At 43.9% G+C, this 27,190-nt stretch overlaps 1 protein-coding gene across 1 annotated transcript in view; it reads left to right on the forward strand.

Moving 5' to 3' along the window:
* marveld2b (MARVEL domain containing 2b) overlaps nt 1–27,190 on the forward strand; it is a 33,742-nt gene that overhangs the window by 5,536 nt on the left and 1,016 nt on the right. The window contains 11 exon segments of the mRNA XM_041998702.1: nt 10,458–10,629; nt 10,706–10,756; nt 11,768–11,858; nt 14,391–14,479; nt 15,066–15,142; nt 17,224–17,905; nt 19,444–19,605; nt 22,208–22,323; nt 26,298–26,402; nt 26,477–26,648; nt 26,828–26,869. Of these exon segments, the coding sequence (XP_041854636.1) occupies nt 10,458–10,629; nt 10,706–10,756; nt 11,768–11,858; nt 14,391–14,479; nt 15,066–15,142; nt 17,224–17,905; nt 19,444–19,605; nt 22,208–22,323; nt 26,298–26,402; nt 26,477–26,648; nt 26,828–26,869 (1,759 nt within the window).

Below are 27,190 nucleotides of genomic sequence, written 5' to 3' on the forward strand. Positions count from 1 at the left end.
CTTTATCTCTTCCGCAAAAGCTTTCTGTTGAACAAGTTTATTAACCAACAGTTCAGCTTCTTTTCTCTCTTCCAGACTTGTACTGTCTTTGGACCTTTGTATATGACCTTTATGTTCCTTGACTTTTCTTTTCAAGATCGCAAGTGCCTTTATCAGCCGGGACCACTCTGAGAACTTCTCAACCCTGCTGAGAATAGTTTGTTCTTCCTTTGCCTTGGTAGTACACACAAAGGTTTTGCGAAGTTCTGGATCATTTTCTTTGATCTGTCCCACCTTAACATCTCCGCCAGGTAAGTTCTTTTCCCAGAGGAATGCTGGTCCCTTAAACCAATCTGAGGCTTTGAGTTGTTCTGCAGTCAAGCCTCGAGAAGCATAGTCTGCCGGGTTCTTCTCTGATGCGACATATGACCATTGTCCTGGTCTTGTGCTTGACTTGATTCTTTGTATTCGATTTGCTACAAACACTTGAAACCTCCTGGCTTCATTGTTTATGTACCCGAGAATGACAGTGGAGTCTGTCCAGAAAAACTCTTCAATGTCTGGAAGCTCAAGCTCTGTTTTGAGTAGATCACTGACTCTGACAGCAACAACTGCTGCTGAGAGCTCGAGTCGAGGTATAGTTATGACACTAGTAGGTGCGACTCTTGACTTAGCCATCATTAAGCAACAGTGGACTTGTTCTGCTTGGTTAATAAGTCGCAGATAAGAGCATGTACCATATCCACTGACACTGGCATCTGCAAAGTGATGAAGCTCGTATCTTTTGACCTGTCCAAAGTCTGTAGGAATGAAGCATCTTTGAATCTGTACGTCGGCCAAACTTGGAAGGTCTTTGATCCAGGACTCCCACTGTGGTTTCAAGTGGTCTGGAAGCTCTTGATCCCAATCAACTTTATCTCTGCACATTTGCTGGAGAATCTGCTTGCCTAAGAGGACAAATGGTGCAATGAAGCCTAGGGGATCATAAACAGAGGCGACGGTGGAAAGTACACCTCTTCTTGTCAGTGGGTTCAACTTCACTTGAACTCTGAACTTGAAGCAGTCTGATGTTACGCACCATTCTACACCAAGAGCTCTTTCACTGCGTGGTGAACTTAGAGACATGTCAAGATCTTTCACTGTGGCGCGCTCTTCTTCTGGAATGGTGGACATAACATTTTCACTATTGGACACAAATTTGTGAAGTCTTAACTTCCCTGTAGAGCATAGCTCTACTGAGTCCTTGATAAGTTGAATGGCCTCACTTTCAGATGGAACACTTGCCAAGCCATCATCAACATAAAAATTTCTTTGTATGAAATGGATGGTGGCTGCTTGAAACTGACTTTGTCCTTGAGCTGCAAGGTGCTTCAAGCCAAAATTGGCGCAGCCTGGAGACGATGCTGCTCCGAAGAGATGGACTTTCATACGATATACTGACGGGGTTGTTTCCAAATTCCCCTTCTCCCACCAAAGAAACCTTAAATAATCCTGGTCTTTCTTTGTGACATGAAATTGGTGAAACATTCGTTCGATATCGCAAATGAATGCAACAGAGCCTTTGCGAAACCGACAAAGAACACCTACCAATGTATTAGTCAGGTCAGGACCTGTTAAGAGATGGTCATTGAGAGAGGTTTCTTGGTATTTGGCAGAGGCATCAAACACAACTCTGATCTTTCCTGGTTTGTGTGGGTGATAAACCCCATGATGTGGGATATACCATGCAGGGCTGTTGTTTAACTCCTCGTCAGGGACCCTTTCTGCATCACCTCTTGAGATTATATCGTCCATAAAGTTTGTGTAATCAGTGTAGTATGTTTTGTCTTTTTTAAGTCTCTTTTCCAAACCCTTCAAGCGATGCATTGCACATATTCTGTTGTCTGGTAATTTGGGTCTTTCATCACGAAATGGCAATGGCATCTCATAGTGGCCGTGCTCATTTTGTTTTATGCTCTCTCTCAGTTTCGCGAGAAACTTTAAATCTTCTTGTGACATAGGGTTGCCATCAGTGGACCTTTCAGAAAAGTCTCCTTCGAGTGCTTTGACAATGTCTAAATGAGTAACATCCTTTAGCTTTGTTCTATTAACATAGTGGACTTTGTTCTGAAGTTTTACAGAGGGCGGGAGGTCTGGCACGACTTTCTTGACGATGATGCGATGACTGATTCCAATCGCATCTCCAAAGTTCAGACAGGGACTGCTTTGTCCAACAATGCTCCAACCAAGATCTGTGCGCTGAGCATACGGTTCGTCTTCCTTGCCTGACACAATTTCCCTTGGGAGGAGAGCTTGAGAGCAGTTGTATCCGATCAACAAACCTACGTCACACTCCTGTAACGGTGGTATTTCAGATTGAAGATGTTCCAAATGTGGCCAGGCTTTAGCTGTCTCGTTGGTTGGAATGTGAGCTTCGTTGGCTGGAATAAACTCTCGTGTATAAGTAGGAGGTAGAGTAATTCTCTTGCTTGAGTAAAAGCCACGAACCTGAAGATTTTGTAGTCTGTGAGATGGAATGATTGTTGTCTGGGAAGACATGGTAGACAGTTCTAGTTTAACAGGTTCTTGGTTTGTCTCTAATGAGTCTGCAACTTCACTGAGAACAAAGCTTGTGTCGCTCTGCGTATCCAGTAGGGCATATACCAGAACTTCTCTAGGTTTTGCTGAAGATGAAAGCCACACAGGAATGATTGCAGCTGTTTGTGTGTTATTTTCATGACTTGAAACTCTGTTAGTTGTAACTGTAGCTGTAACTTGTTCTTGAGCTTGGTTGTTTTGACTTGACCTTTCATTATTTGAATTTGGCATGTTTGGTGGTTGTCTTTCTTCTTTGTCTTTAGGTCTATCCTCATGAAGACAAGTAGGGTGCCTTTTACTGCATTTTTCACAGACACTGCGATTGGCACAGTTCCTTGAATGATGACCTGGTTTGAGACAACCAAAGCATAATCTTTCTGACTTAATAAAGTCGACTCTGTCTGATACAGCCTTGCTCAGAAAACTTTTACACTTGTGTAAACTGTGCTTGATTTTCTTACAGTATATACACATCAGCTGCGTCTTTTCTTGTGAAGTTGTTGTCAGTGTTTTAACTCCAATTTGTCTCTGATTTATGAATTTTGGCTTTTCTGATTTGTTTGCCTCACATTGCTTTAGCGACTGAAGCGACGTAACAGGGTTACAGGCAATCTTTGCTTCTCGGGTTAGAAATGCAACAAATTGGCTGAAAGTGGGAAACTGGTTGGTTTCCTCTTCGATTTCAATGACTTTGCGGTTCCAACTAGCAGCAAGCCAGTCCGGTAGCTTCGAAAGAATCTTTCTGTTCTCATTGCAGTCTTTGAGGATCTCCAGTGACTTTATATGAATCATTGCAGCTTCACAACTGCGTAGAAAATCTGCAAAGTCTCTTAGCTCAAAACTGTCCTTTGAGGAAATCTTTGGCCATAATTGTAGCTTGTCTCTGTAGGCTTTTGCAATTATGAATGGATTTCCATATCTTTCATCCAGAATCTTCCAGGCAGCTGCATATGCGGATTCAGTTCCAAGCAGGAAATATCCTTCAAGTGCACTTTTAGCTTGCCCACTCACATATCTCCGAAGATAGAATATTTTCTCATTTTCTGGGATGTTCTTGTGGTCTATTAGCGTTTGAAATGAAAGTTTCCAGTCACTGTATCTTAAGGGATCCCCGTTAAACACTGCAGGTTCAGGAACAGGGATGCGGCTAGCATTTAGTGCACTTGCTAGCACTTTGACCAGGTCTGAAGTACCATCCCTTGTAGGGATAGCTGCAGCTTGGATCGAATCCTGTTCACGCAAAGATGGGAAACCTACATTCTTGACATCCCTAACATCTGTGTTGTTCTTTGTGACATCAACCTTGTGCTCTTCTGTCACACTAAGTTGATCATACACCTGCATCTTTGCTTGTGCTGCCTTAAGATCCTTAACCTTTTCCAGGTGCTGCACCTTTCTTTTCTTTTCCTCAAGGGTTCTTTGCAAAAATGAAAACTCTTCTTCTTGTTGAGCCTTGAACATTGCTTCATCTGCTTCTCTTTGTATTCTTAGTTTGAGTTCTTCTGCCTCTCTTTCCAAGCGCCTTTGTCTACTCAATGCTTCTTGCTCTGCTGCTTTTTTCTTAACTTCAGCTTCAAGTTTTTCTATCTCTTGCTGTTCCTTTTCTTGTTCTTGTAATACTTCCAGAACAGCTTGGCTTGCTGCTGCTTCTGCTGCAGCTTCTTGATGCTTTACAGAGGATCTATTTGAAAACTCAGATGTACTCTTACATGTTGTTTGAAAGAGGGAGCCAGATTCTGGCCAGTCTTGTTCCTCTTCCTCTTCACGTTTCTTTTCCCGTGCGCGCTCCCGACTTCATTGTCCCTTCACAGCTCTGCTCCGTGCATGTGCTGATCACTCTTAGACGAGACCGCTGCTTCTTTGATCTTGCCGCTTCGCCATGTGCTCCACCCGCGCAGATCAGTCCGAGTTTTCACTATAACTCTTCCAGGTACAGACGGACACAAATCGTTTCCTCAACTGATGAATTTATTGAAGCCATCTTGGTTGACTCATAAACACACCGTGAAAACTAAAGGACACAGACAAAACGATAATTAGCTTAAAGAAAATAAATACGACTGACAAATAAAACTATTGCCACAAAATAAACAGACAAACAATACCTCGTTGGCTGAGTACCGTGAGAAGAATTAGCATTGGTCTTCTTGTCTCTTCTTAGGGAACTTATTTCTCCTTATTTTTACACCTTTTCACATATGTCTTCTCTTCTAGATGTCGCTTCTTCTGACCTAATTAACTCTGCACACAAAGCTTTTTAGTTTCGCCACAGTGCCACCTAGTGGTGCTCAACCATACTAAAAGACTAAATACACAGAAAATAGAAAATGAAAATGTGGCAGTTACACCCACTTCAGCTCTATTTATACATTTCACAACCAACATCTTGAAGCACGGTCCGGTTTAGGCCAGTTCATTACGGTGCAGATAAAATCCACTGAAAACTAATCTGTCATATGATTCACATCACTCCACTTTATAATAACTGTGTTGACCTAGTTAAGAAAAACCTCCAACAGAACAAGTACCAGGAAGGAAAACCTCCACCAGAATCAGAACCAGGAAGGAAAACCTCCACCAGAATCAGAACCAGGAAGGAAAACCTCCATCAAAACCAGAGCCAGGAAGGAAAACCTCCATCAGAACCAGAGCCAGGAAGGAAAACCTCCATCAGAACCAGAGCCAGGAAGGAAAACCTCCATCAAAACCACAGCCAGGAAGGAAAACCTCCATCAAAACCAGAGCCAGGAAGGAAAACCTCCATCAGAACCAGAGCCAGGAAGGAAAACCTCCATCAGAACCAGAGCCAGGAAGGAAAACCTCCATCAGAACCAGGAAGGACGGCCATCTTCCTGGACCAGTTGGGTGTGGACAGGACAGGAAAGAGGGTGAACCAGCGGTGGAACTCTGATCCAGGGATTCCTGCTGAGAAAGGAGAAGAGAAACACGTGAATGAACAACAACATCAGATGTTTCTACATGGAGAGTAAAGAGAGCAGAGAGGAGCCCAGTGCATCATGGGACATCCCCCAGCAGAGAGGGGCCCGGTGCATCATGGGACGTCCCCCAGCAGAGAGGAGCCCGGTGCATCATGGGACATCCCCCAGCAGAGAGGAGCCCGGTGCATCATGGGACGTCCCCCAGCAGAGAGGAGCCCGGTGCATCATGTGACGTCCCCCAGCAGAGAGGGGCCCGGTGCATCATGGGACGTCCCCCAGCAGAGAGGAGCCCGGTGCATCATGGGACGTCCCCCAGCAGAGAGGAGCCCGGTGCATCATGGGACGTCCCTGGTGCATCATGGGACGTCCCCCAGCAGAGAGGGGCCCGGTGCATCATGGGACGTCCCCCAGCAGAGAGGGGCCCGGTGCATCATGGGACGTCCCCCAGCAGAGAGGAGCCCGGTCCATCATGGGACGTCCCCCAGCAGAGAGGGGCCCGGTGCATCATGGGACGTCCCCCAGCAGCCTCAGCCTCAAGCAGCATGACTGCTGCTGCTAATTAACGCCATCCAGATTAATTACATAGCTGGACAGTTTTGTCCTGAGTTTGTCAGGTCCAACGACAACAACCTCAATCTGTCTGAGTTCAGGAGGAAGTCATCCAGGTCTTTGTCTTTAAGACGTCTTTATAATCTAACACACTGATTGGTTTCATCAGGCTTCATTGGGAAGTAAATCTGAGTATCATCTGCACAGAAATGAAAGTTCATACCACAATATTATCTAAGGGAAGGATGTAAAACAAAAGTATTAGTCCAAGTACAGAACCCTGAGGAACTCTGGTGTGTGAGGAAAACTCATCACAAACTTAAACCAGCCTTCATCCCAGTAACATATTAAAGTCTCTGTAGCAGAATTCATGCGGGTTGTCATGGTGATGATGCTGTATCCCAGCACGCTCCATATCTGTCGTTCGGCACCTCCGTCTGTCTTGTATCTCATCCCTTTAAAATATTCCTTCGTGGAGGACTTCCGGTGACGCTCATGGAGTAGTTGTGCGCACTTTACGACCCTTCTCCCACACCAAACTTGGACTCCAAGAAAGCTCGAAAATTCATTCAGCCCATCTTTACGTGTCTCTCATTCGGAGGGGATAAGACAGCAGGAGGACAAGAAGGCTGAGAAATTCTGATAAAATCACTTCGGGCTCCAAGGCTAACAATCCCGGTGGTGATAACACTAGCTTAGCAGCCAGCAAAGACTCAGATGTGCTTAAGGAAATAAACGCCCTGAAAATGAATATAAAGGCCGACAACGAGCGCACGCAAAACAATGTGGACCAAAAGGCCAGGCTCTGTCCCAGTGAACAGATAAGGCTCAGTCCTGCGCTGGCCTAGTTGAGAGGCGGTCGAGGCGCGTGCCTCGAGGAGGAGAAAAGGCTTCGGGCCAAACTAATAGACCTGGAGGCCCAGTCCCACAGAGATAATGTCCTACAACTTTTACAAAAGCAGAAACACACACAGAGAAAAAACAGGGCTGCTAGTCATTAAGAGTTTGTAAATAATAACCAAGTCAAAAAGACATAACAGCGACCAGATACTAACTCAGGGAAAATACAAAAATAAAAAAATATAATTATCACTTAGTATTAAAACCCACTGGGCAACTCAGTGACTGTGTCAGCATGCAGAGCATGAGAAACAAGGAGTGATCAGTGATGAAGAGTGGTGAGTGAGATCATGCAAATGCGATCACGCCTCCACGGAGGCCAGAGGCAAACCAGGGCCAGAGGCCCGGGCCCTCAGCAGCAGACCCAGAGCACCAACCCAAGCCACCCCACCACTGAGACGACTCCAGCCCCACCCGAAGGGCGGCAGAGGAGAGCCCCAGCAAGAGCCCCCCACGGTCCCGGGGCACAGGTCCCAGTGGGCCAAGATCAGAAACCGCCGGCCCCGCCAGGGACCGGCCACCCAGGGCAGCCCAAGCAAAGGGCCCAGGGCCCCAGGAGCCCAGAGGCGGCCGCCCCACCCCCAAAGGCAGAGGGCCCGCAACATGCCTAGGAGGACCAGGCCCCCCCAGACAGCCACCCGGCGTAGGCCAGCACACACCCCGATGCTCCAGCCGCACACCCCGGGAACCAGGGTGCTATCGGCCCCCTCCCCCCACTCCCCACTTACTCCAATCTGCACCCTATCTAACCCCACACTCACACCCTCCCCCGCGCCGCACCCACAAGCACTCACCACCACACAGTCACGCCACACACAACCCACCCACCATGCCCCGTGGGGGACACCCCAGGCGGACCAGAGGACAGCGAGCCCCAAGCACCCCCCCTTGACCCAAAACCCACAGAGCCAGCAGCCCTGGATGGTTATCCTAATGAGTGGTACAAAATATTCAAGGAAGAACTAGCCCCTACTCTGCTGGAGTCTTTCAGTTGGACCCTTATCAAGGCTGAGATTCCTCCATCATGGAGAGAGGCGGTGATATCTGGCCTCCCCAAAGGGGGGAAAAATAAGGAATACTGCCAATCCTATCGTCCGATCTCCATTTTGAATGTGGACTATAAACTGTTTACTTCAATCATTTCCAGAAGACTAGAACTGTATTTATCAGAGCTAATACATGAAGATCAAACAGGATTTATAAAAGGGCGGCAGACGCATGACAGTGTTCAGCGGACGTTACGTGTTATAAAACAAGCGAAGTCACATCATTTATGCATGGCCTTAATTAGCCTCGATGCGGAAAAGGCCTTTGACCGCATAAGTTGGACCTTCTTATACAAGGTCTGGGTTTCAATTGCAAATCCTACGGCCAGAATATGTTCAATGGCCAGCTGTCTAACAACTTCCAGCGTTTCAGGGGCATTCGCCAGGGCTGCTGCCTTAGCCCGACCCTGTTCGCTCTGTTTATAGAGCCCCTGGCCCAGGCCATAAGGCAAAAAACTGAACATTTAGTAGCTCTTCTTGCTGATGACATAATTCTCTATTTGCAGAATCCAGATGTAACCCTCCCTAAACTTATGCCAACCCTGAAGGATTTTGGTTGCCTGTCTGGTTATCTTTTAAATATCACTAAAACTTACGTCCTAAATATTAATTACACCCCTAATATAAAAACCCAAACGGATTTTAAACTTAACTGGCAAGCCAAAAAGATAAAATACTTGGGAGTTGTTCTGTCCTGTTAACTAAAATATCTGTTTGAACTAAATTTTAGGAATTTGTCTGACACAAAAAAAATGTACACAAAACGCTGGACAACACAGATATTGGACTTTAGTTCAAGAATAGAAAGTGTCAGGACGAATCTGCTCCCAAAGTTTCTCTTCCTCTTCATGTCACTTCCTATCATATTTCCAGACTCCCACTTTGATGCATAAGGTGGTTTCATGTTTCATCTGGGCGGGCGCTAAACCTAGGATTAGATTAAAACTCTACAATTGGATAAAGATCAAGGTGGCTTGGCCCTGCTCAACCTGGAACTGTATTATTACGCAGCCCACGTCAGAAATCTAGTGTGCTGGTGCTCCTCTGATTTTACAGCCTGATGGGAGGAAATTGAGTTAAATGTGGGTAGTCCTCCTCCCCCCAAACACAACTGGGACAGAAAACATCCAGTTACTGTAGCACATTATTGATTTGGAATAAAATTGTTCAGAAATATAACCTGTTGAATGACATAAAAATCTTGATCTGGCCCTCTTTCGCTCCAAATTTCTACCCGGGTAGACTGGATCCTGCATTCCTAGGGTGGAATGCTAGGGGCCTAACAGCGATCTGCTTGTTTCTGGAAGGGAATATTTTTAAACCATTTGAGAAGATAAAATCAGAATTCAACCTAGAAAATACAGATTTGTTTAGATACCTTCAAGTTCGTAACTTTTACAACACAGAAATAAAAAAAGGGCTTTCTTGTATTAGGACCGACCTAATAAAAACTTTTACAGCTTCTTATAAAGCTCTACCTTCCAAAATTGTCTCTAAATTATATAAAGGGATGCAGAAGTTGAACAAAAACAACACTTTTTATTCTATTCTATTCCATTCTGTTCTATTCTACAGTCATTTAGCAGATGCTTTTATCCAAAGCGACTTACATTTGAGAGTAAGAACAACACAAGTAAGAATTCAAAGAAGATGGACGTCATCATTAAGTGTTAGTCAGACCGCTTTGAGTCCAGGTGGACCAGGTGCTGTCATGTAGAGCTAGAGGCAGTGCATATCTTTTTTTTCATTTTCTTTTTTTCAGTCATTTTATTTAAATACAAGATCACGATTTCATCACATAATATCATCTTGGGCATAAGTGCACACAGCTTCTTCAGTACTTGGTTGAGCCAAATCAATATGTCAAATCAAAAAGTGAGAGAGCTGGGGACTGACTTATCAGAGGGTGATTGGTGTACAATGTGCGTCACACAACAAACCTCGACTAGCTCTAGAAGATGGAGGGAATTTGGTTGGAAAAGCTTGATTAGATTTTTTGTTACACCACAAATCTCTGCTTCGATAAAGGGTCACGCGTATGCCAGTCACTCCTATATCTTCTGGTTATGGACTAAACTGCAGCCTGACTGTATTCTGACATATTCTGTACCAAGGGATCCCAAGTACTTTCTGCTGGGTCGGGAAGTGGAATAGAGAATAAGGACAAGTACCTCTTTAAAATCCTAGCAATTGCTTCTAAAAAGGCCGTCACATGGAACTGGCTCAAAACGGACTTTCCTCAGGAAGATCAATGGATGGCAATAATTCAGGAAATTCATTCTATGGAGAAACTGACGTACTGCTTGCGAAACATGTATTTTCTCTCAGTGTTGGGCAACATGGCTGGACTTTAATCGTAATAGACTTTAATGTCATCTGTTTCATGATTGCTGTGTGTATAAAAATATATATATATATTCCTTCATGGAAAAATGCATCCAGCTGATTTCCTGTCCTGTTTCCACAGGAAGTATCCCAGCATCCGCTCGGATGAGGAGCGGGACCAGTACAGAGCCGTGTTCAACGACCAGCACGCCGAGTACAAGGAGCTGCATGCTGAGGTCCAGGCCATGGCCCAGAGGTTTGACGAGATGGATGAGATGATGAGGAACCTCCCCTCCAGGCCCTCCAGTCAGATGGTACCGCCCCCACTCAGATCCACAATGCATGCACAAAGAAAACTTCCTGTTCAGTAATGGCTTGTTTTTGTTTCAGGAGAAGGATCGGATCAACGGCATTCTGATGGAATATCAAAGGAAAAAATCTGTAAGTAAACAAAGTGGGATCCATCAGCTCAGGGTTGGAAATCTGTCATGTCCTCAGTATCACCAAGAGCATCTTTTTAAGCTTCCTCGGATCAGTTTCTAAAGTTTTTAATGTCACTCCGTTTGTCCACAGACCACATATCTGGAATTAAATGTGCTTTCTATAATTACAGAATGCTAAAAATAACAGAACATTTCATGTCAGAGTTAAACATGAAGCAGCTGCTGAACCTTCGTGCTCCAAGCTGCTGGTTCTCCTGCAGGAGGTGAAACAGGCTGGACGGACTTCCTGTTTCCTGTCCTGCTTTCCAGCCGGAGACGTCCTCCACCAGCACACCTGCCTCATGTTTCACCCCAACAGGAGGATTTCATCCTTTAGTTTGGAGGGATGTAGCTCAGTGGCAGAGCTTTGAATGTATGAGGCTCCCGGGTTCAACACCCAGCATCTGCAGCCCCGAGGGGGGACACGAGGCAGTGATCTCTGAGGGCTGGTCCCAAGCCCGAATAAATGCAGAGGGCTGCGTCAGGAAGGGTGTCCAGCGTAAAACGTCCCAAAGAACGTGCGAATACATCCTACGACTTCCTTACCGGGTCAGACCGAAGCAGATGATTCGCTGTGGCGACCCCTGAAGAGAAAAGCTGAAGGGAAGAGGTTTGGAGGGAAAAACTCCTCCTCTGCTGGACTTCCTTTGAAAACACGATCTGGTCACATGGTTCACACATGGAGAATCAGGAATTCAGGATCTTTAGGATTAATCGTGGCTTTAATAGGCTGTTAAATGTGAACCTGATTAATCTTGGATTTTAATTTAAAAAAACTGTTTTAATGTAAAATTAGAGAAAAAAAATATGAAAGTTAACATGAAAGTGATGAATCCGATACGTGGACATTTTATTTCTGTTACATTCATTATTTTATAGGAATATATTTTCATTAATAATAAATATATAAAGTATTATTTTTATTATGATTATAACCATCCATCATCCCTCCGTCTCTCTGCCTCTGCAGGATCCGGGCTACGTGGAGAAAAGGGAACGTTGTGAGTATCTGAAAGGAAAACTGTCTCACATCAAGCAGAAGATTCAGGAATACGACCAGTGATGGACGGACCAATCAGCAGCAGCCGCCGCCCTCTTTCTGCCTGTAGACTCGGTTACCTGCACCTGTAAAAATGACTGCTGAACCATCAGTTAAACTGCTAGTTAGCGGTTAAACCAGTAGTTTCTTAAGAAAACTCAAACAAGGACTTGAAAACAGTCCAAGTCTCAAACACTGGTCAGATTTACATGAAAATGTGGATTAAAAGAGAAACAAAAGACTGATTAAAAAGTGACCAAACAGCTGGTTGCCTAGGGAACGTCTGGGTGGGCAGATCAGATATTTGGAAAATTATGTGACTTCCTGCCCCTGTGAGTTCCCATAAACGAGGAAGATTTTCCAGCATCTGGATTCTGAATGTTTCCAAAAAAAAACAAAAAAAACTTTTTCTCATTCAGTTACGGTTGGAAATAAGTTTTATCTCGAATTATTCCAATAGTTTCATCTGTTAATGTTCAGCTCAGACCTGAAGGCTCTGGATCAGACTGGAGATGATGATGATGATGATGATGATGTTCATATTCAGTCTGAAAGTTTCTGACACTTTTTATTTGTCTTTGTTGGTTTTTTCTTGTTTTATATGACATTTTTCTATATAATCCGTTTTTTACTTTAAACATCAAACCAGTTTTAAAGAAAACTGAATAAATTTAAACCACATTGTGTCTGTTTCTTCTCCACTGGAAGAAGTTTGCGACGAGCAGCTGAGCTGGAGTTGGTTTAGTGAGGATAGCAGGTAAATAGTAGCAGGAATAACTGGAAATGAGGAAAAAGTGGAAACATGGAAATAGTTTCTGTTGTGTGTTTGTTTCAATAACAATATTTTTTCTCCTGGAAGCCAAGACTTGAGAGAACGATGAGATGAGAAAAGGCTTGGTCACTGTTGATGGGTTTTCTGACAGTACTGCTTGTTCTTTGACGGCTGCTCTTCCTAAAACCAGCCTGCAGAACCTGACCGACTGGTTTTCCCATGTGCTTGTTGGTTTCGTTCCAGCTCAGGTACTTTTGGTCATTTCCTTCAGTGAGTGTCAGGTTTCAGGAATGTTTAAAAAACGGGATGGAGCTAGAGGAGGTACCATCTCTGCAATCTGATTGGACACAACGAGGCCCCACCTCATCTGACTGACAGGTCCCTGGAGGAGGACAAACATCTTTACAGACCTGGATGAGTCACCAGTATCACTGCACCAGTTAGTTTCCTAATTTTTCATCCTTTAAAAATGGCTGCAGATTTCTAGAAGAATAATAACAATAATGTTATGTAAGACTGTTAACCTGACGTTAGCATGAAGCTACGTAGCAGCAGTAATCTAGTTCTATGTTAGCACTAAATTAGCTATAAGCTAACGTGGGGAAACCAGGTCATTCAGTTTTCAGTGAGTGTTTAGGAACTACACATCAACCCAGTTCAATATTTTCATATTATAGTGGGGGGATGGGGTATTTGGGGGTTTTGGGTAGTGGTGGGACGAGTTGGGGTCATGGGTGGGAAGTTGTAGGATGGGGGGTGGGGGGAACCGGGTTTGGTGGTGGATCGGGTGTGTGTGTGGTGAGGGGTTATGGCTGACCCATTGACTACTGTGGCTACTGGTCAGAGATGATGCTACTGGTCCCGCATGCTACTGGTCACAGATGATGCTACTGGTCCCGCATGCTACTGGTCACAGATGATGCTACTGGTCCCGCATGCTGCTGGTCCCGCATGCTGCTGGTCCCGCATGCTGCTGGTCCCGCATGCTACTGGTCCCGCATGCTACTGGTCCCACATGCTGCTGGTCCCGGATGCTGCTGGTCCCACATGCTGCTGGTCCCGGATGCTGCTGGTCCCACATGCTGCTGGTACCACATGCTACTGGTCCCGCATGCTGCTGGTCCCGCATGCTGCTGGTCCCGGATGCTGCTGGTCCCACATGCTGCTGGTACCACATGCTGCTTGGATGATGATTGGTGGGGGGGCATTTAGGGGGGCAGGTATTTGGAGGAAGGGGGAAAGTGAAGTTTTTGAGTTTTTGTCCACTGGAGACCTGGAAGGTGGTGAACTGAAGCCACCCAGAAACAGGAGACTACAAGGATGCTAGCTGGTTTTAAAGTAGCTGAGAACCAGATCCTGGACCCAGTCTGGATTATAGAGGAAGACATAAGGATGAAGAGGAAGGACACAGACCAGACCCCAGACCCAGTATCAGCTCCCACCGTGGAGCTATCCACGTCTGACCCCCATGTATAAAGTCTAGAGTCCAACCTTAAAGAAGCTTCTAAGATCATTTATTCTGCCTCAAAATGTATTTTTATTTTATGGTTTCGTCATTTTAACTCTGCTGGTGGTCCGAAAGTTTAGTTTTTTGTTTTTCTTGTTCTTTAAACCGAGCAGGTCCTGTTTGGGTCCAGGTGAGACCCGGACTGAAACTCCTAACCGGAACCGTGTTTGCTGTCAGATATGAGGACCGGTTAGACCTGTATGACCTAGGAGAATCAGGGAGGAGAGATCACGTGACGCCCACACAGAGGCGTAGGTGTCTTTGTGCTACCTGAGCGCGAGGCGCGGATAGATGCGGTCGGTCGCGCGCTTGTTTATGTCGTTGGCGTAAGGAAACAGGTTCGTTCTTCAGGTTTCATCACAAGGTGGGTCCAGTTTTACACTCCTAACCCGGTTCTGATAAGAATGTTTTTCTCCCGGTAAACGCGTTGATGTGAAATAATTAATGAGTTTTATGAGAAGAGAAGTTACCTGAGACCAGGTGAGGCAGGTGCGTCCGTCGATTGTCGGCTGAAACATGAGTGTGTTTTAAGCTTTTTCCTTCTTTATTTTCTTATTTTCATTTGACCTAGTCGAGGTCAAACACAGAAATAATCTTTAAATGTAATTTTTAATGGCAGGCAAAGCTTTTTTCCTGTTTCCACGTCAGATAAAATCATTAAATGATAAAACAGGGCGAGGCCCAGATCCAGCTTGTTTCTCCACAAACAAACCTGAAGCTCAGACAGCAGAATGTCTGGAGAAGGCAGTGTTTAAAGATCCAGCAGTGAAAGCTTCGTCCACCCATCTTTAAACCTTGATAGAAGCTGCTGAGCTGCTCTGTTCAGCTGCTTCTGTCTGGAATAAACATCCACCACCCTCCATCTGCAAAGTCTTATTTTATTCTCATACAGGATAATCTGTCTTCAAGTGGACATTTCCCTCAGATTGATATGTATTTTTGTTTTTTAGCAGGTAGATCATCTGGATTTCAGCATGCCGGCCCACAAACACAGCAGGCATCTGTACCCGGCCAGTAGCAGCAAACAGTAAGTTGGCTCCTTTTTTTCTGGGCGAAGTGATGGCAGCGTGGTTGCTTTGGCTCAGACGGTTCACAGATCAGCCATGATTGCAGGAAAATCTATTATCAGATTCTAAAACAGATCTGACTCTGTGTAAAATGTAAATCAATCATCCCATCAGGTCACATTTTATCCCCGGTAGCAGATAAAAACATGTGTGATGAAAATATGAGCTGACAGTGAATCTGATGCAGCAACAAGTCTGGAAAAGTACCTGGTACAAACCAGAAACACCTGGAGGAGCATTGGACAACTAACCAGGTTACCTGGCAACAGGTCAGTAACATGACTGGTATAAAAGGAGCATTTCAGAGAGGCAGAGTCTCTCAGATGGAAAGATGGACAGAGCTTCACCAATCTGAGACAAACTGGATCTAAAACTGGAAAAATTTCAGAAAAATGTTCCTCAGACTTTGAAGATCCTCCATCTACAGTGTAGAACATCATCAGAAGATTCAGAGAATCAGGAGGAATCTCTGTATGCATGGGACAAGGCTAAAGGTCAAACATTTGATGCTATTGTCACAAATTTGCTACAAACAGCTTCTGCCATTTTAATTAAATTTTAAATCATTTTTTTCTTTTTATCTAATTGATTAATTTTATTTATTGCATTTACTGTTATAAACATATAAGCAGTATATATAGTCAGAGGGTACGCAGCTATAGCTTTATATTTCTGAGGGTTTTTTCAAAACTACTCAGTTGTTGTACTTTTTAATTCCATGTTGGTGCACGTAAGCACTGTTAATTCTGTACAACCTGAGGCTTAGACATGAAATAGATTTGAGAAGTTGACCATTTTCATTGATTTGAGGCACGGCTTGTCATGAAGGGTGATGGTTTGTCTTGACGCCAGACCAGTTGCCCTGTGTCTCCAACATCTGCACAGCAGCAGTGATCTAAAGGAGACTTCTCCTCGCTTCCTTTGCTGTTTCATTCTCACTAGATATCTGACCCTGATCTACCTGCATAGATGTGTTCATAGCTGGATGATGCTGGTAGATTTACAGCTGTGTCACAAACCTCATTAATACTGAACAGTTATGGGAAATAAAGGCAAATCTAATTAAACAGGCTGCTGTCCCCCATTCCTAAGACAAAATAGACGGTACTAGCAACAGAAAAGCTGATCAGCTGATTACTGACAGCCGTGTCATGATTCCTGGAACAACAGAAGGGGGAGGAGGAGGCGAGGAAGACGAGGAGGAGGCAGGGCAGTGACACAGAACTCCAGGAAAAGTGTGGAGGACGAGGGTGCATTCACTTCTTTAAAAATGTTAATTAAATTAATTAAATTAGTTACAGCTTATAACACATTATATATATATATATATATATATATATATATATATATATATATATATATATATATATATATATACATATATGTATATATGTATATATATATATATATATATGTATATATATATATATATATATATATATATATACATATATGTATATATGTATATATATATATATATATGTATATATGTATATATACATATATGTATATATGTATATATACATATATGTATATATGTATATATACATATATGTATATATGTATATATACATATATGTATATATATATAATAATTGTACAGAAATGAAGGTGTTAAAGGGTTGAACTCGGTCCAAAGCTAATATAAAATGGTTTGAGGCAAAGTGAAACTAAGATTCAACATTAGTTAAGATTTTCCATGACAATGTAAAATATTAGAAATGTTTATGTTCTACTGGAAACCACTTGATGAGTTTTGGAAATCAATGAATTCTGTTTTTATTCACATTTTACAGTGTTGGTGTGTTTAGGTTGTACATTTCCTCTTTATAATCACACAGGTCAATAAAATGATCAATACAACGTAAACTAGCTGAAATCCTGTTCACACGAAGCTATTAAAGCTCGATTTTTCCAAACATACTCAGTGTATTGGTAAGATATCATCTGTCATCTGTGTCTGATCTGATTGGCTGATCTTCTTTTAAACTATTTGCATGTAAACACACCTGAAAGTGGAACTTTTCTTCTTCTTCTGCAGCCACAGCAGCAAACACCGACACAGTGAGGTGACCTCCAACCCGGTATTTTCCTACTACCCAGAAAACAAGAAGCTTCACTTCTACCTCTGGACATCCCCACCGGGCGTCATGAAGATACTCTGCATCATCATCATCATCATGTGCGTGGTTGTGTTTGCGTGTGTGGCCTCCACTCTGGCTTGGGACTACGACATGAGCATGATGGGAGATGGGATGGGCCTGATTCCAGGTTATGGCAGCTCCTACGGCGGCTCTTATGGAGGATCGTATGGCAGTTCTTATGGCAGTGGTATCGGTGGCGGTGGCGGTGGTTACTATAGTTACGGCTCCGGAGGAGCACACATGGATCCCAAAACTGGCAAAGGCTTTTTCATCGCCATCACTGGCATCACCTTCATCGTCACGCTGGTCATTTTCATCATGGTTATTTCAAGGCAGAATGCATCCCGTTCTTCGTCCTTCTACCTGGCAACCATCATCATCTGCGCCATCTTAATCGTTCTGATGCTCGTCGCCACCATCGTGTACCTGGTGGCCGTGAACCCGATGGCTAAGTCCTCCGGATCCATGATGTACAACCAAATCTACCAGCTGTGTGCGCAGTACCAGAACCAGAACCAGGCCCAGGGCATCTTCATCAACCAGTACCTCTACCACTACTGTGTGGTGGAGCCCCAAGAGGTGGGACTTATGTTCTTTCATCTTTTTTTATTTCTTTTTTCTTTATCTTTCCTTTTTTATCATTTTATTTTCTGTTTTTCTTTTCTCTTGTTTCTTCTTATTTTATTTTCCTTTAGCTTCCATTCAGCTTTTCAGAATTAAGGGATTAAACTAAAATAAAAACAAAGAAACTAAAAACCTGCTGCAGTTCATCCAGATAAAGTTCTCAGCTCGTCTGCTGCTTCTTCCCCTTCATGTCTCCATCCTGTCCCCGTCATGTCTACATTATGCCCCTGTCATGTCTTCATCATGCCTCTGTTATGTCTCCATCATGCACCGTCATGTCTCCATTATGTCCCCATCATGTCTCCATCATGCCCCCGTCATGTCTCCATCATGCCTCTGTTATGTCCCCATCATGTCTCCATCATGCCCCCGTCATGTCTTCATCATGCCTCTGTTATGTCCCCATCATGTCTCCATCATGTCCCCGTCATGTCTTCATCATGCCTCTGTTATGTCCCCATCATGTCTCCACCAGGCCCCCGTCATGTCTCTATCATGACCCGTTCATATCTCCATCATGCCCCGTCATGTCTCTGTCATGCCTTGCCATGTCTCCATCATGCCCCCGTCATGTCTCTATCATGACCCGTTCATATCTCCATCATGCCCCGTCATGTCTCTGTCATGCCTTGCCATGTCTCCATCATGCCCCTGTCATGTCTCTATCATGACCCGTTCATATCTCCATCATGCCCCGTCATGCCTTGCCATGTCTCCATCATGCCCCCGTCATGTCTCTATCATGACCCGTTCATATCTCCATCATGCCCCGTCATGTCTATGTCATGCCTTGCCATGTCTCCACCAGGCCCCCGTCATGTCTCCATTATGCCCCATCATGTCTCCATCATGCCTCCATCATATCTCCATCATGCCCCCGTCATATCTCCATCATGACCCGTTCATGTCTCCATCAAGCCCCTGTCATGTCTCTATTTTGCCTCCATCATGCCTATGTCATGTCTATGTCACGTCTCCGACATTAGTCTACGGTTAAATTAGTTGTCGACTATTTTCATTGTTGACTATTGCTGACAGGGTGTCAACTAATCGTTGACGCCCTAGTCTGATTTACATCCAGATTCAACGGGTTTTGGTCTGAAACTGGCCTTGCGTTAGTCTTCCAATACGATGAACTGTTCTGATTCTGATGATTCTGCAGCGTGCAGCCAGAATAAGGAAAACTCCATTTTGTAGTCTGATAACTGAGTATTTGCTGAATGTACTTATAATGAAGCAGGTTACGGACACAGGTTAAACTGATAAGGAAGTAATGAGAATTTTAGTTTGTGTGTTGTGCTTGTTGATGTGCAGTATCATCGTCAGAGGAATCTTGTTAACTGAAGACAGGTGGAAACTTAGAATCATCTTATCTAAGTTGTTTATTTCTAAGTTAGAGTTTTAGATCCATCTCAGACCACCGAGTTATTTACTGTGCTTGTTCAGAGCACTGTTCAGTTCAGATGACAAAGTTAACCCTTCTGTTCCTGCAGGCCATAGCCATCGTCCTGGGCGTCCTGGTGTTTGTGGGCCTCATCATCTTACTGGTGTTTGCAGTAAAGACTCGCTCTCTGATCCGGCGCTACGGCCACGAGCGAATCCTCTGGGAGGAAGTGAAGGTCCTCAGTGGAGGCCATAATAGCATCGGAGAGTGGGTGAGTTTCTCAGCACCGGAAGTAACTATGAATATGAAATAAAGCCAATTTTAGAGGTTAAACTTTACTTTTTTAATGACTTTCCCCTCATGTTTGCCAGTTATTCATGAAAGTCATAATTTCTGCTTTCAAAGTGATGAAAGAGGATCAAACATCTTTTCTACCAGTGGCTAAGACTCAGTGGTTGGACAGGAGTTGGCTTTAGGAGAGAGACGTGTGTCATTTAGAGCTGCATGTTAAGTTGGATCGTTTGAATTATCAGAGAAAACCCACCACAGCATATCAGCACACACACCTCATAGCAGCTGTCAGCACGGTGGTGGATGAGACAGCTGAAACGGTCTCATGCAGCAGGACAAAGCTCCCAAACACAGCAGCAGGTCTACACCAGAACCAGGTGTGGACCTCGCCTCATCCTGATTGCAGGAACCAGACAAGCTGGAGGGGGAGGAGGTCTCAGCGTGGTCCAGAGTCCAGACCTCATCCTGACTGACTATATAATATGTATATATAATATGTATGAGAGAGAGAGAGACCATCACAGAGGTCCAACATCACAGCACAGGGCAGTCGGAACCGGGTCATGAGCCAGGCAGGAAGTCTTGCTGGTCTCTGTAAACCTGGTCCCTCTGGAGTCTGGCTCCATGTAGTCCAGCAGAACCAGATCAGCCGTTGTAGGTCTTTACGCTCTGGGGAGCCGTTTTATATCCAACCATCGATGTTCTGAGCAGCTACAGGTGGAAACACCTGATTGTAGCCTGACTGAGGAGCAGGTTTCCATGGCGACAATGTTATTTAATAGTAATGATTATTAATCTGTCTGGTACATGTGAGCGTGCTCTCATAGGAGAGTTAATATCTAATGTGCGTCTTTATTGGAGTCTGCAAACAGCTTGAATATCTAACCTGGTGTGAAAGGTAATGCTGGATTCTGAACAAATGTCTCATCATCTCTGGTTTTATTCTGGACCGTTGGTGTCGCAGTTTCCTGTTTCTCCAGATGTGTTTACAGCAGATCAGAGCAGCCGTGGAGGGAGGGACCTTCTCCCACCAGCTCTGGTTTTCAGAAGTCCCAGAAGCTGAGTAGAACTGCTGGTTTCTGTACGTACGCCAGCTTTAGAAACGAGTCCAGGTCTTTTCTGTCTGCTGCACCCTCCTCCTGCCGTCCTCCCTCTCCTGCTTTAAATTATGACAGTTGTCTGTGATCAGCTGATCGGCTTTTCTTTCTTGTTGTGTTTGTTTATGGTTAAGCTAAAAAGGGAAGGCAATTCAGTTGTATAGCACATTTCATGTACAAGACATTTTAAAGTGCTTTAAATAAAACATTAAAAGCATCACAGCAGGAAGCAACAACAAGTGCATTATAAACAAACTTTAAAAGAAATAAAATAAAACTGAAAGGAAGCTAAAATAAAATAGATAACATATATATATATATATAATGTGTGTGTGTAATATGTTTATACAGTTAACATATACAGTTAGTTTAAATACATAATAAACAGTTTGTGTGTGAAAGATGAGCCAGAAAACAGGCTGGTTGGTCCATTTGTAGTTTCTGGGTGTGGTCAGTTAAGCTACACTCAGTTTCTGTTTGTGCGTCAGCCTGTGAATGTTCTCACATTTCATTGTTTGACCTTTTTTTTTCCAGCAGCACTTTCAGCCGACAGAAACCATCTCAAAGCTGTTGTTGATGGTGGTGATGGTATCTGTGGTATTCAGACATTCAGAATGAACCGGCAGAACCAGTCAGTGCTGGTGGATGGCTCACACACCCACAATGTTGTTCCATAGCAGTCTGGGAAAGGTATCATCTAAACTAGAATGTTGATTAGGAAATTCTTTTGCACACACACAAATGAAATAATCTAGGCGCCCCCTGGTGGTCTCACGGCTTAATAATAAAGCTGGCAGAAATTTCCTGCCTCTGCCTACAACAGGAAACCAGCTGATTCTGGTAGACTGTTGCAAAAATGTCAATTATCACTTTTCTTCTAAATGAGATGCTGACATTGGAAAATGTTTTAAACTGAAATGACTTTGAGATTAAAACATGTAGTTTTATTGGATGTTAATGGGACATTTTTGGACATGAAGGTTCCCAGAGGGATTACCTGATACTACACCACCAAAGACCCTCACCCTGATATTTATTATGTAGAAAATAATTCATGTTCTCTGTGTGTGTGTGTGTGTGTGTGTGTGTGTGTGTGTGTGTGTGTTTATGAATAATTAACCATTTCAATAATAAAACTGATATGTAAAAGGGTTACAACACCTCCCAAATGTATTAAATGTTTTGTAGTTTGAATAACAAAAACAAGAGTTATTGCAAAAAATCATCTCACTAGCTGAAACACAGCTGAAACTATCAGCAAACAAAAGAAAGTTGAGATAATGCCTGAGGAGGACGTGTTTATAATACATGTCACCCGATGATTTTCTCCTTTCTGAAGCTTAAGTTCTACATCTGCAGAAGAGAAGAAAGCTTAGGTAGTGATGAGTGAGCTGACGTCTGCAGCTGGGTCATTTTAATGCTGCACACGTCAGCGTTTGTCTGCCAGGTTTAAACCAGCTGGAACTTCATGTTTTCTCTCTTCAGGTGAAAAACGTGTCTGGAGAACCCGAGATGCTGGTTAACGACTACAACAACCATGTTGGGGGTTCCAGAAACTATCTGGACCAGCTGGACAACAGCAAGCCATTGTACCTGCCGGGGTAAGCTCAGCAGATTTTCTATCAAGCCTGGATGAAGGATTTAAATCAGATTTAAAGCTGCAAGCAGCGATGAAGGCCCTCGCACCTACGGCGCCGCTCCGGCCTATTGCACCGCCCCATCAGCCGGCCACCTCCCTCCTGCAGCCTGGCTGCTTTTGCTCGCAGACATATGCCCATTCTTCCAGAGGTTTTCTCCATTAACGGGTGATTTTTTTCATGAGATGATCAACTTTCACCTCAGTCGGACCACTGTTGTAGAAAAATTACCAAGAGTCTGGAATGAGTAAAAGTATATAAGGTTTATTTACAGAAGTATTGAATAAAGAATTACTTGTAAGTAAAGAGAGTGGTCGTCCCGACTCGCATGAAGTCGGGAGAGACTCTGATGATTCATCAGAGAAACAGTTTTATTCAGCTGGTCTCCAGCTGAAGGTCAAACAGCAAAATAATAAATGAGGAATAGACGACTGAGTGGAGCCACTTTCTTCCAGTTTTCAGACAAAACCCACAAACCACAACAAGCTGATATCCCAAACAACTATTGCTATCTAGCAGGTAGAAAACCAGCCTCAACTCTGCCATATCAGAGCTCTGGAAGAAAGTGGTCAGTCTGACCTCACACACACACACAATGAAAACTGTAACTTCAATATTCTGTAGAATGAGAACACACAATATGAAAATGTAAAAGTAAATGGATTAACAATATTAAATTTATAAAAAAATCTGAATATACATGTGATTATTATGAGTATATGAGTGATTACCATATGCAGCTAAACTTCTTTCACACCAGTGATGACATCTGAAGCGTTCATGACCTTGTTTCTTACAAACTGTGTTGAATTCTTACAAACCGGAGCATGATTTCATCAAGAGGAAAATTCCACGTGGCCACTGGGTGGCGCTACAGTCTTTTTATATGTAGAAATGTGTTCAGGTTGGAACACTAATAAGAACAGGAAAATATCACCTCCATTGGTCAACTGACAGCAGGGTTAGAGCCACTTCCTGCTTCATGGTGAATGATATAACCATCACAGGAAGCCATTTTAATTTTTAATCATGATGCTGCAAGAAGTCAGTCATATTTTCAACCATGAGTTCATGAAGGATGATATTAATGAGTCTGAATTGGTTTTACAGGTATTAAAGGGTTAAAATGGTGGGACTTCCTGTTCCCAGGGGGCAGGGCTATGGCGTTGACAACATCAGGACATGTCAGTCAAAGCAGTGGCTGGAGCTGATAGATTAAATATTTATAGGGGGCGCTATAGAGCCATATTACCAGCATATGTCTATTTGAATCAGTTCCAGGCCTGACCACTGTCCTCCCTGCCGAGTTTGGAGGAGATCAGGAGTACATTGGGTCAGTTACAAGTACTTCCTGTTTCATGGCGGTGGACGCCATTCACCATGGTTTTGCTTGAAAAAGGAACTTGAAATTTTTTTTCTGTAGTATCATGAAAGGCTTTGACCTGATCTGAAGCACTTTTTGAGTGTGTGAGGTTCACTCCTGAGGAGAGGGACCCCAGTGTCTGAAAAAGCACTTCCTGTTTCAAGTGGGCGGGGCTTAGGCCAAGACCAGAAGAAGTTCTATGTATCTGTTCAGGAGCAGACCCTGATTAATCACTGTAAGTGTGATAGTGATGGGATAAAAATTGAGGGATTTATACTGATTAATGATGTCATGGCGCCACCGTCTCGCCATGCAGTGTTGAGCAATGTCTAGATGACAACATCTGGAGATGTAGATGTGGTCGGCATGGAACTGAAGTGAAACATGTGCAGTTTGGTACAGAATGAGTGTTGTATGTCAGAAATAATGGATTATGTGATTGATGGCGAAACATGAAAACTTGATGACGCGCCGCCGCAGAACGCCACCTCCTATTAGACAATGTTTGATAACTTTTAACCACACATGCCTCTGGAGTGTTTAGACCGATTTTGAGGCCAGCACGATCAAATCTCTGGGAGGAGATAAAATTACCCCAAAAATGACACTTTTTTCAAAATGGCCGACTTCCTGTTGAAGTTGTCATATAGGTCCAAGAGGCTTTTTTTGTACATCCTTCCAAGTTCTATCAATATGCCGGATTTCAATGTAGTGGGCGGTTGTGATTATTAATATTTGTAGGGGGTGCTATAGAGCCATATTGCAATTTTTCCAGCATATGTCAATGTGGCTGAGTTCTTGGCCTGACCACGCTCCTGCCTGGCGAGTTTGATGGAGATCAACAGTACAATGGGTCAGTTCCAAGTACTTCCTGTTTGATGGTGTTGGGCCACTATTTGCCATGGTTACGTTTGACGAAGGAAGTTGAGATTTTTATTTCGGTATCATAAAAGGGTTTGACCTGAGGAGATGGACCGCAGCATCTGAAAAAAAGCACTTCCTGTTGAAGTGGGCGGGGCTTAGGGCTAGACCGGAATTGGTCATATGGATCTGTTCAGGGCCAGACCCTGATTAATCCCTGCAAGTCTGATGGGGATTGGATTAGAATTGGGAAATTTATACTGATTTGTGATGTCATGGCATCTTATCGAAGTTCGCCTTGGCCAACTTCCTGTTGGTTTTAGGCTGTTGCTCCAAAAGAATTTTTTGTTCGCTCAAGCATTTTTGAATATGTGCCGCGAATTTCATAAAGACTGATAACATGCAGTGGCATGACAGTAAAATCAGGTCAGTAGAAACTGAACCTGGTCTCACTATTTTAATCTACCCTGTACTTTAAATTTAACTGAAAGATCACAGGATGCAGGGCTGAAATGTGTCTGATAACAGAAAACACAACCATGGTTAGAACCAGTAGAGAACCAGAGGAGAACCAGTAGAAAACCAGTAGAGAACCAGAGGAGACCCAGTAGAAAACCAGAGGAGAACCAGTAGAAAACCATAGGAGAACTAGTAGAGAACCAGTAGTAAACCAGAGGAGAACCAGAAGAAAACCAGAGGAGAACCAGTAGATAACCAGTAGAAAACCATTTGAAAACCAGAGGAGAACCAGTAGAAAACCAGAGGAGAACCAGAAGAAAACCAGAGGAGAACCAGTAGAAACCGGAGGAGAACCAGTAGAAACCAGAAGAGAACCAGAAAAAAACCAGAGGAGAACCAGTGGAGAACCAGTAGAGAACCGGAGGAGAACCAGTAGAAAACCAGACGAGAACCAGAAGAAAACCAGAGGAGAACCAGTAGAGAACCAGTAGAAAACCAGAGGAAAACGAGTAAAAAACCAGTGGAGAACCCAGTAGAGAACCAGAGGAGAACCAGTAGATAACCAGTAGAAAACCGGAGGAGAACCAGAGGAAAACCAGTAAAAAACCAGAGGAGAACCAGCAGATAACCAGTAAAAAACCAGAGGAGAACCAGTAGAAAACCAGAGGAAAACCAGTAAAAAACCAGTAGAGAACCAGAGGAGAACCAGTAGATAACCAGTAGAAAACCAGTAGAGAACCAGAGGAGAACCAGTAAAAAACCTGTAGAGAACCAGAGGAGAACCAGTAGATAACCAGTAGAGAACCAGAGGAGAACCAGTAGAGAACCAGAGGAGAACCAGTAGATAACCAGTAGAAAACCGGAGGAGAACCAGTAGAGAACCAGAGGAAAACCAGAAAAAAACAGAGGAGAACCATTAGAAAACCAGTAGAGAACCGGAAGAGAACCAGTAAAAAACCAGACAAGAACCAGAAGAAAACCAGAGGAGAACCAGTAGAAAACCAGTAGAGAACCGGAAGAGAACCAGTAGAAAACCAGACAAGAACCAGAAGAAAACCAGAGGAGAACCAGTAGAGATCCGGAGGAGAACCGGTAGATAACCAGTAGAGAACCAGAGGAGAACCGGAGTCATTTGTGATCCAGAACTATCTATAGCAGACTTGCTTCCAGCTGCTGGTGTTTGAAAAATAGAACCACGTCGATCTGTGATGAGTTTAAAGAACTTTTGGACTTGATTCCTGACTTGTTCTTCCAGGGACTCGGACATCAGCAGCTCAGTAGGGGGAATGAAGCCCAGGATGAAGGACTACGACCCCAGTGTGGAGTCTGGAGACGACTTAGAGGAACAGGATTTCAGTGTGTGAGTGGATGTTCTGGATCTGATATGGTCCATATCTGTCTTGTGCTCTGGTTCTGACTCATGCTGGTTTGCAGTCTGTTTCCACCCATCGACAATGAAAAGAAGCGTCTGAGCTACAAGCAGGAGTTCGACCGGGATCACCTGGAGTACAAGAGCTTGCAGGCAGAGCTGGACCGGATAAACCAGGACCTGGCCGACCTGGACAGAGAACTGGACCGGCACCCTGAGGGCAGTCCACAGTTCCTGGTGAGTACAGCTGATCTGTAAAAGTGTCTTTATAAAACATTCAACAATGTTTGAATCAGTTTAAAACAGTGAAAGTAACGGCGGACCAGGACTTGACCGAGATCCTGAGATGGTTTAGATTCCTTTGATTCTCATGAAACAAAGTTCTCCTGGAACTGAATATGTGGTTTCTGTTTCAGGACGCTTTGAATGAGTACACCAAGCTGAAGAACCTGAAGAAGGTGAGGAGCAGATTTCTTCTGTACGCTTTAATCATAAACTACCTCCTCGAGGAAGAGGAGGGGACAGGAAGCGGTCTGCACGGTCGGGATGGAGGATCCTGGCAAACGCTGGGATCACTGAGAAATGAAAATGAAAGTACTGAGAACTAAGATGAAATAAAGTAAAATTAAGTATACAGAATATAATGTGTACTATAGTTACTGCAACGTCTTCTTATTTTAAGTCGGGCGCAGGTGTTTAGTGCAGAAGCAGCCAGGAGGAGGAAGGATCGGTGTTTTAGAAGCAGACCTCTGGTTCAGCTGTGCTTGGTTTCCTGTAAA

The sequence above is a fragment of the Melanotaenia boesemani genome, chromosome 11 (assembly GCF_017639745.1).
Source record: "Melanotaenia boesemani isolate fMelBoe1 chromosome 11, fMelBoe1.pri, whole genome shotgun sequence".
NCBI classification, from domain to species: domain Eukaryota; kingdom Metazoa; phylum Chordata; class Actinopteri; order Atheriniformes; family Melanotaeniidae; genus Melanotaenia; species Melanotaenia boesemani.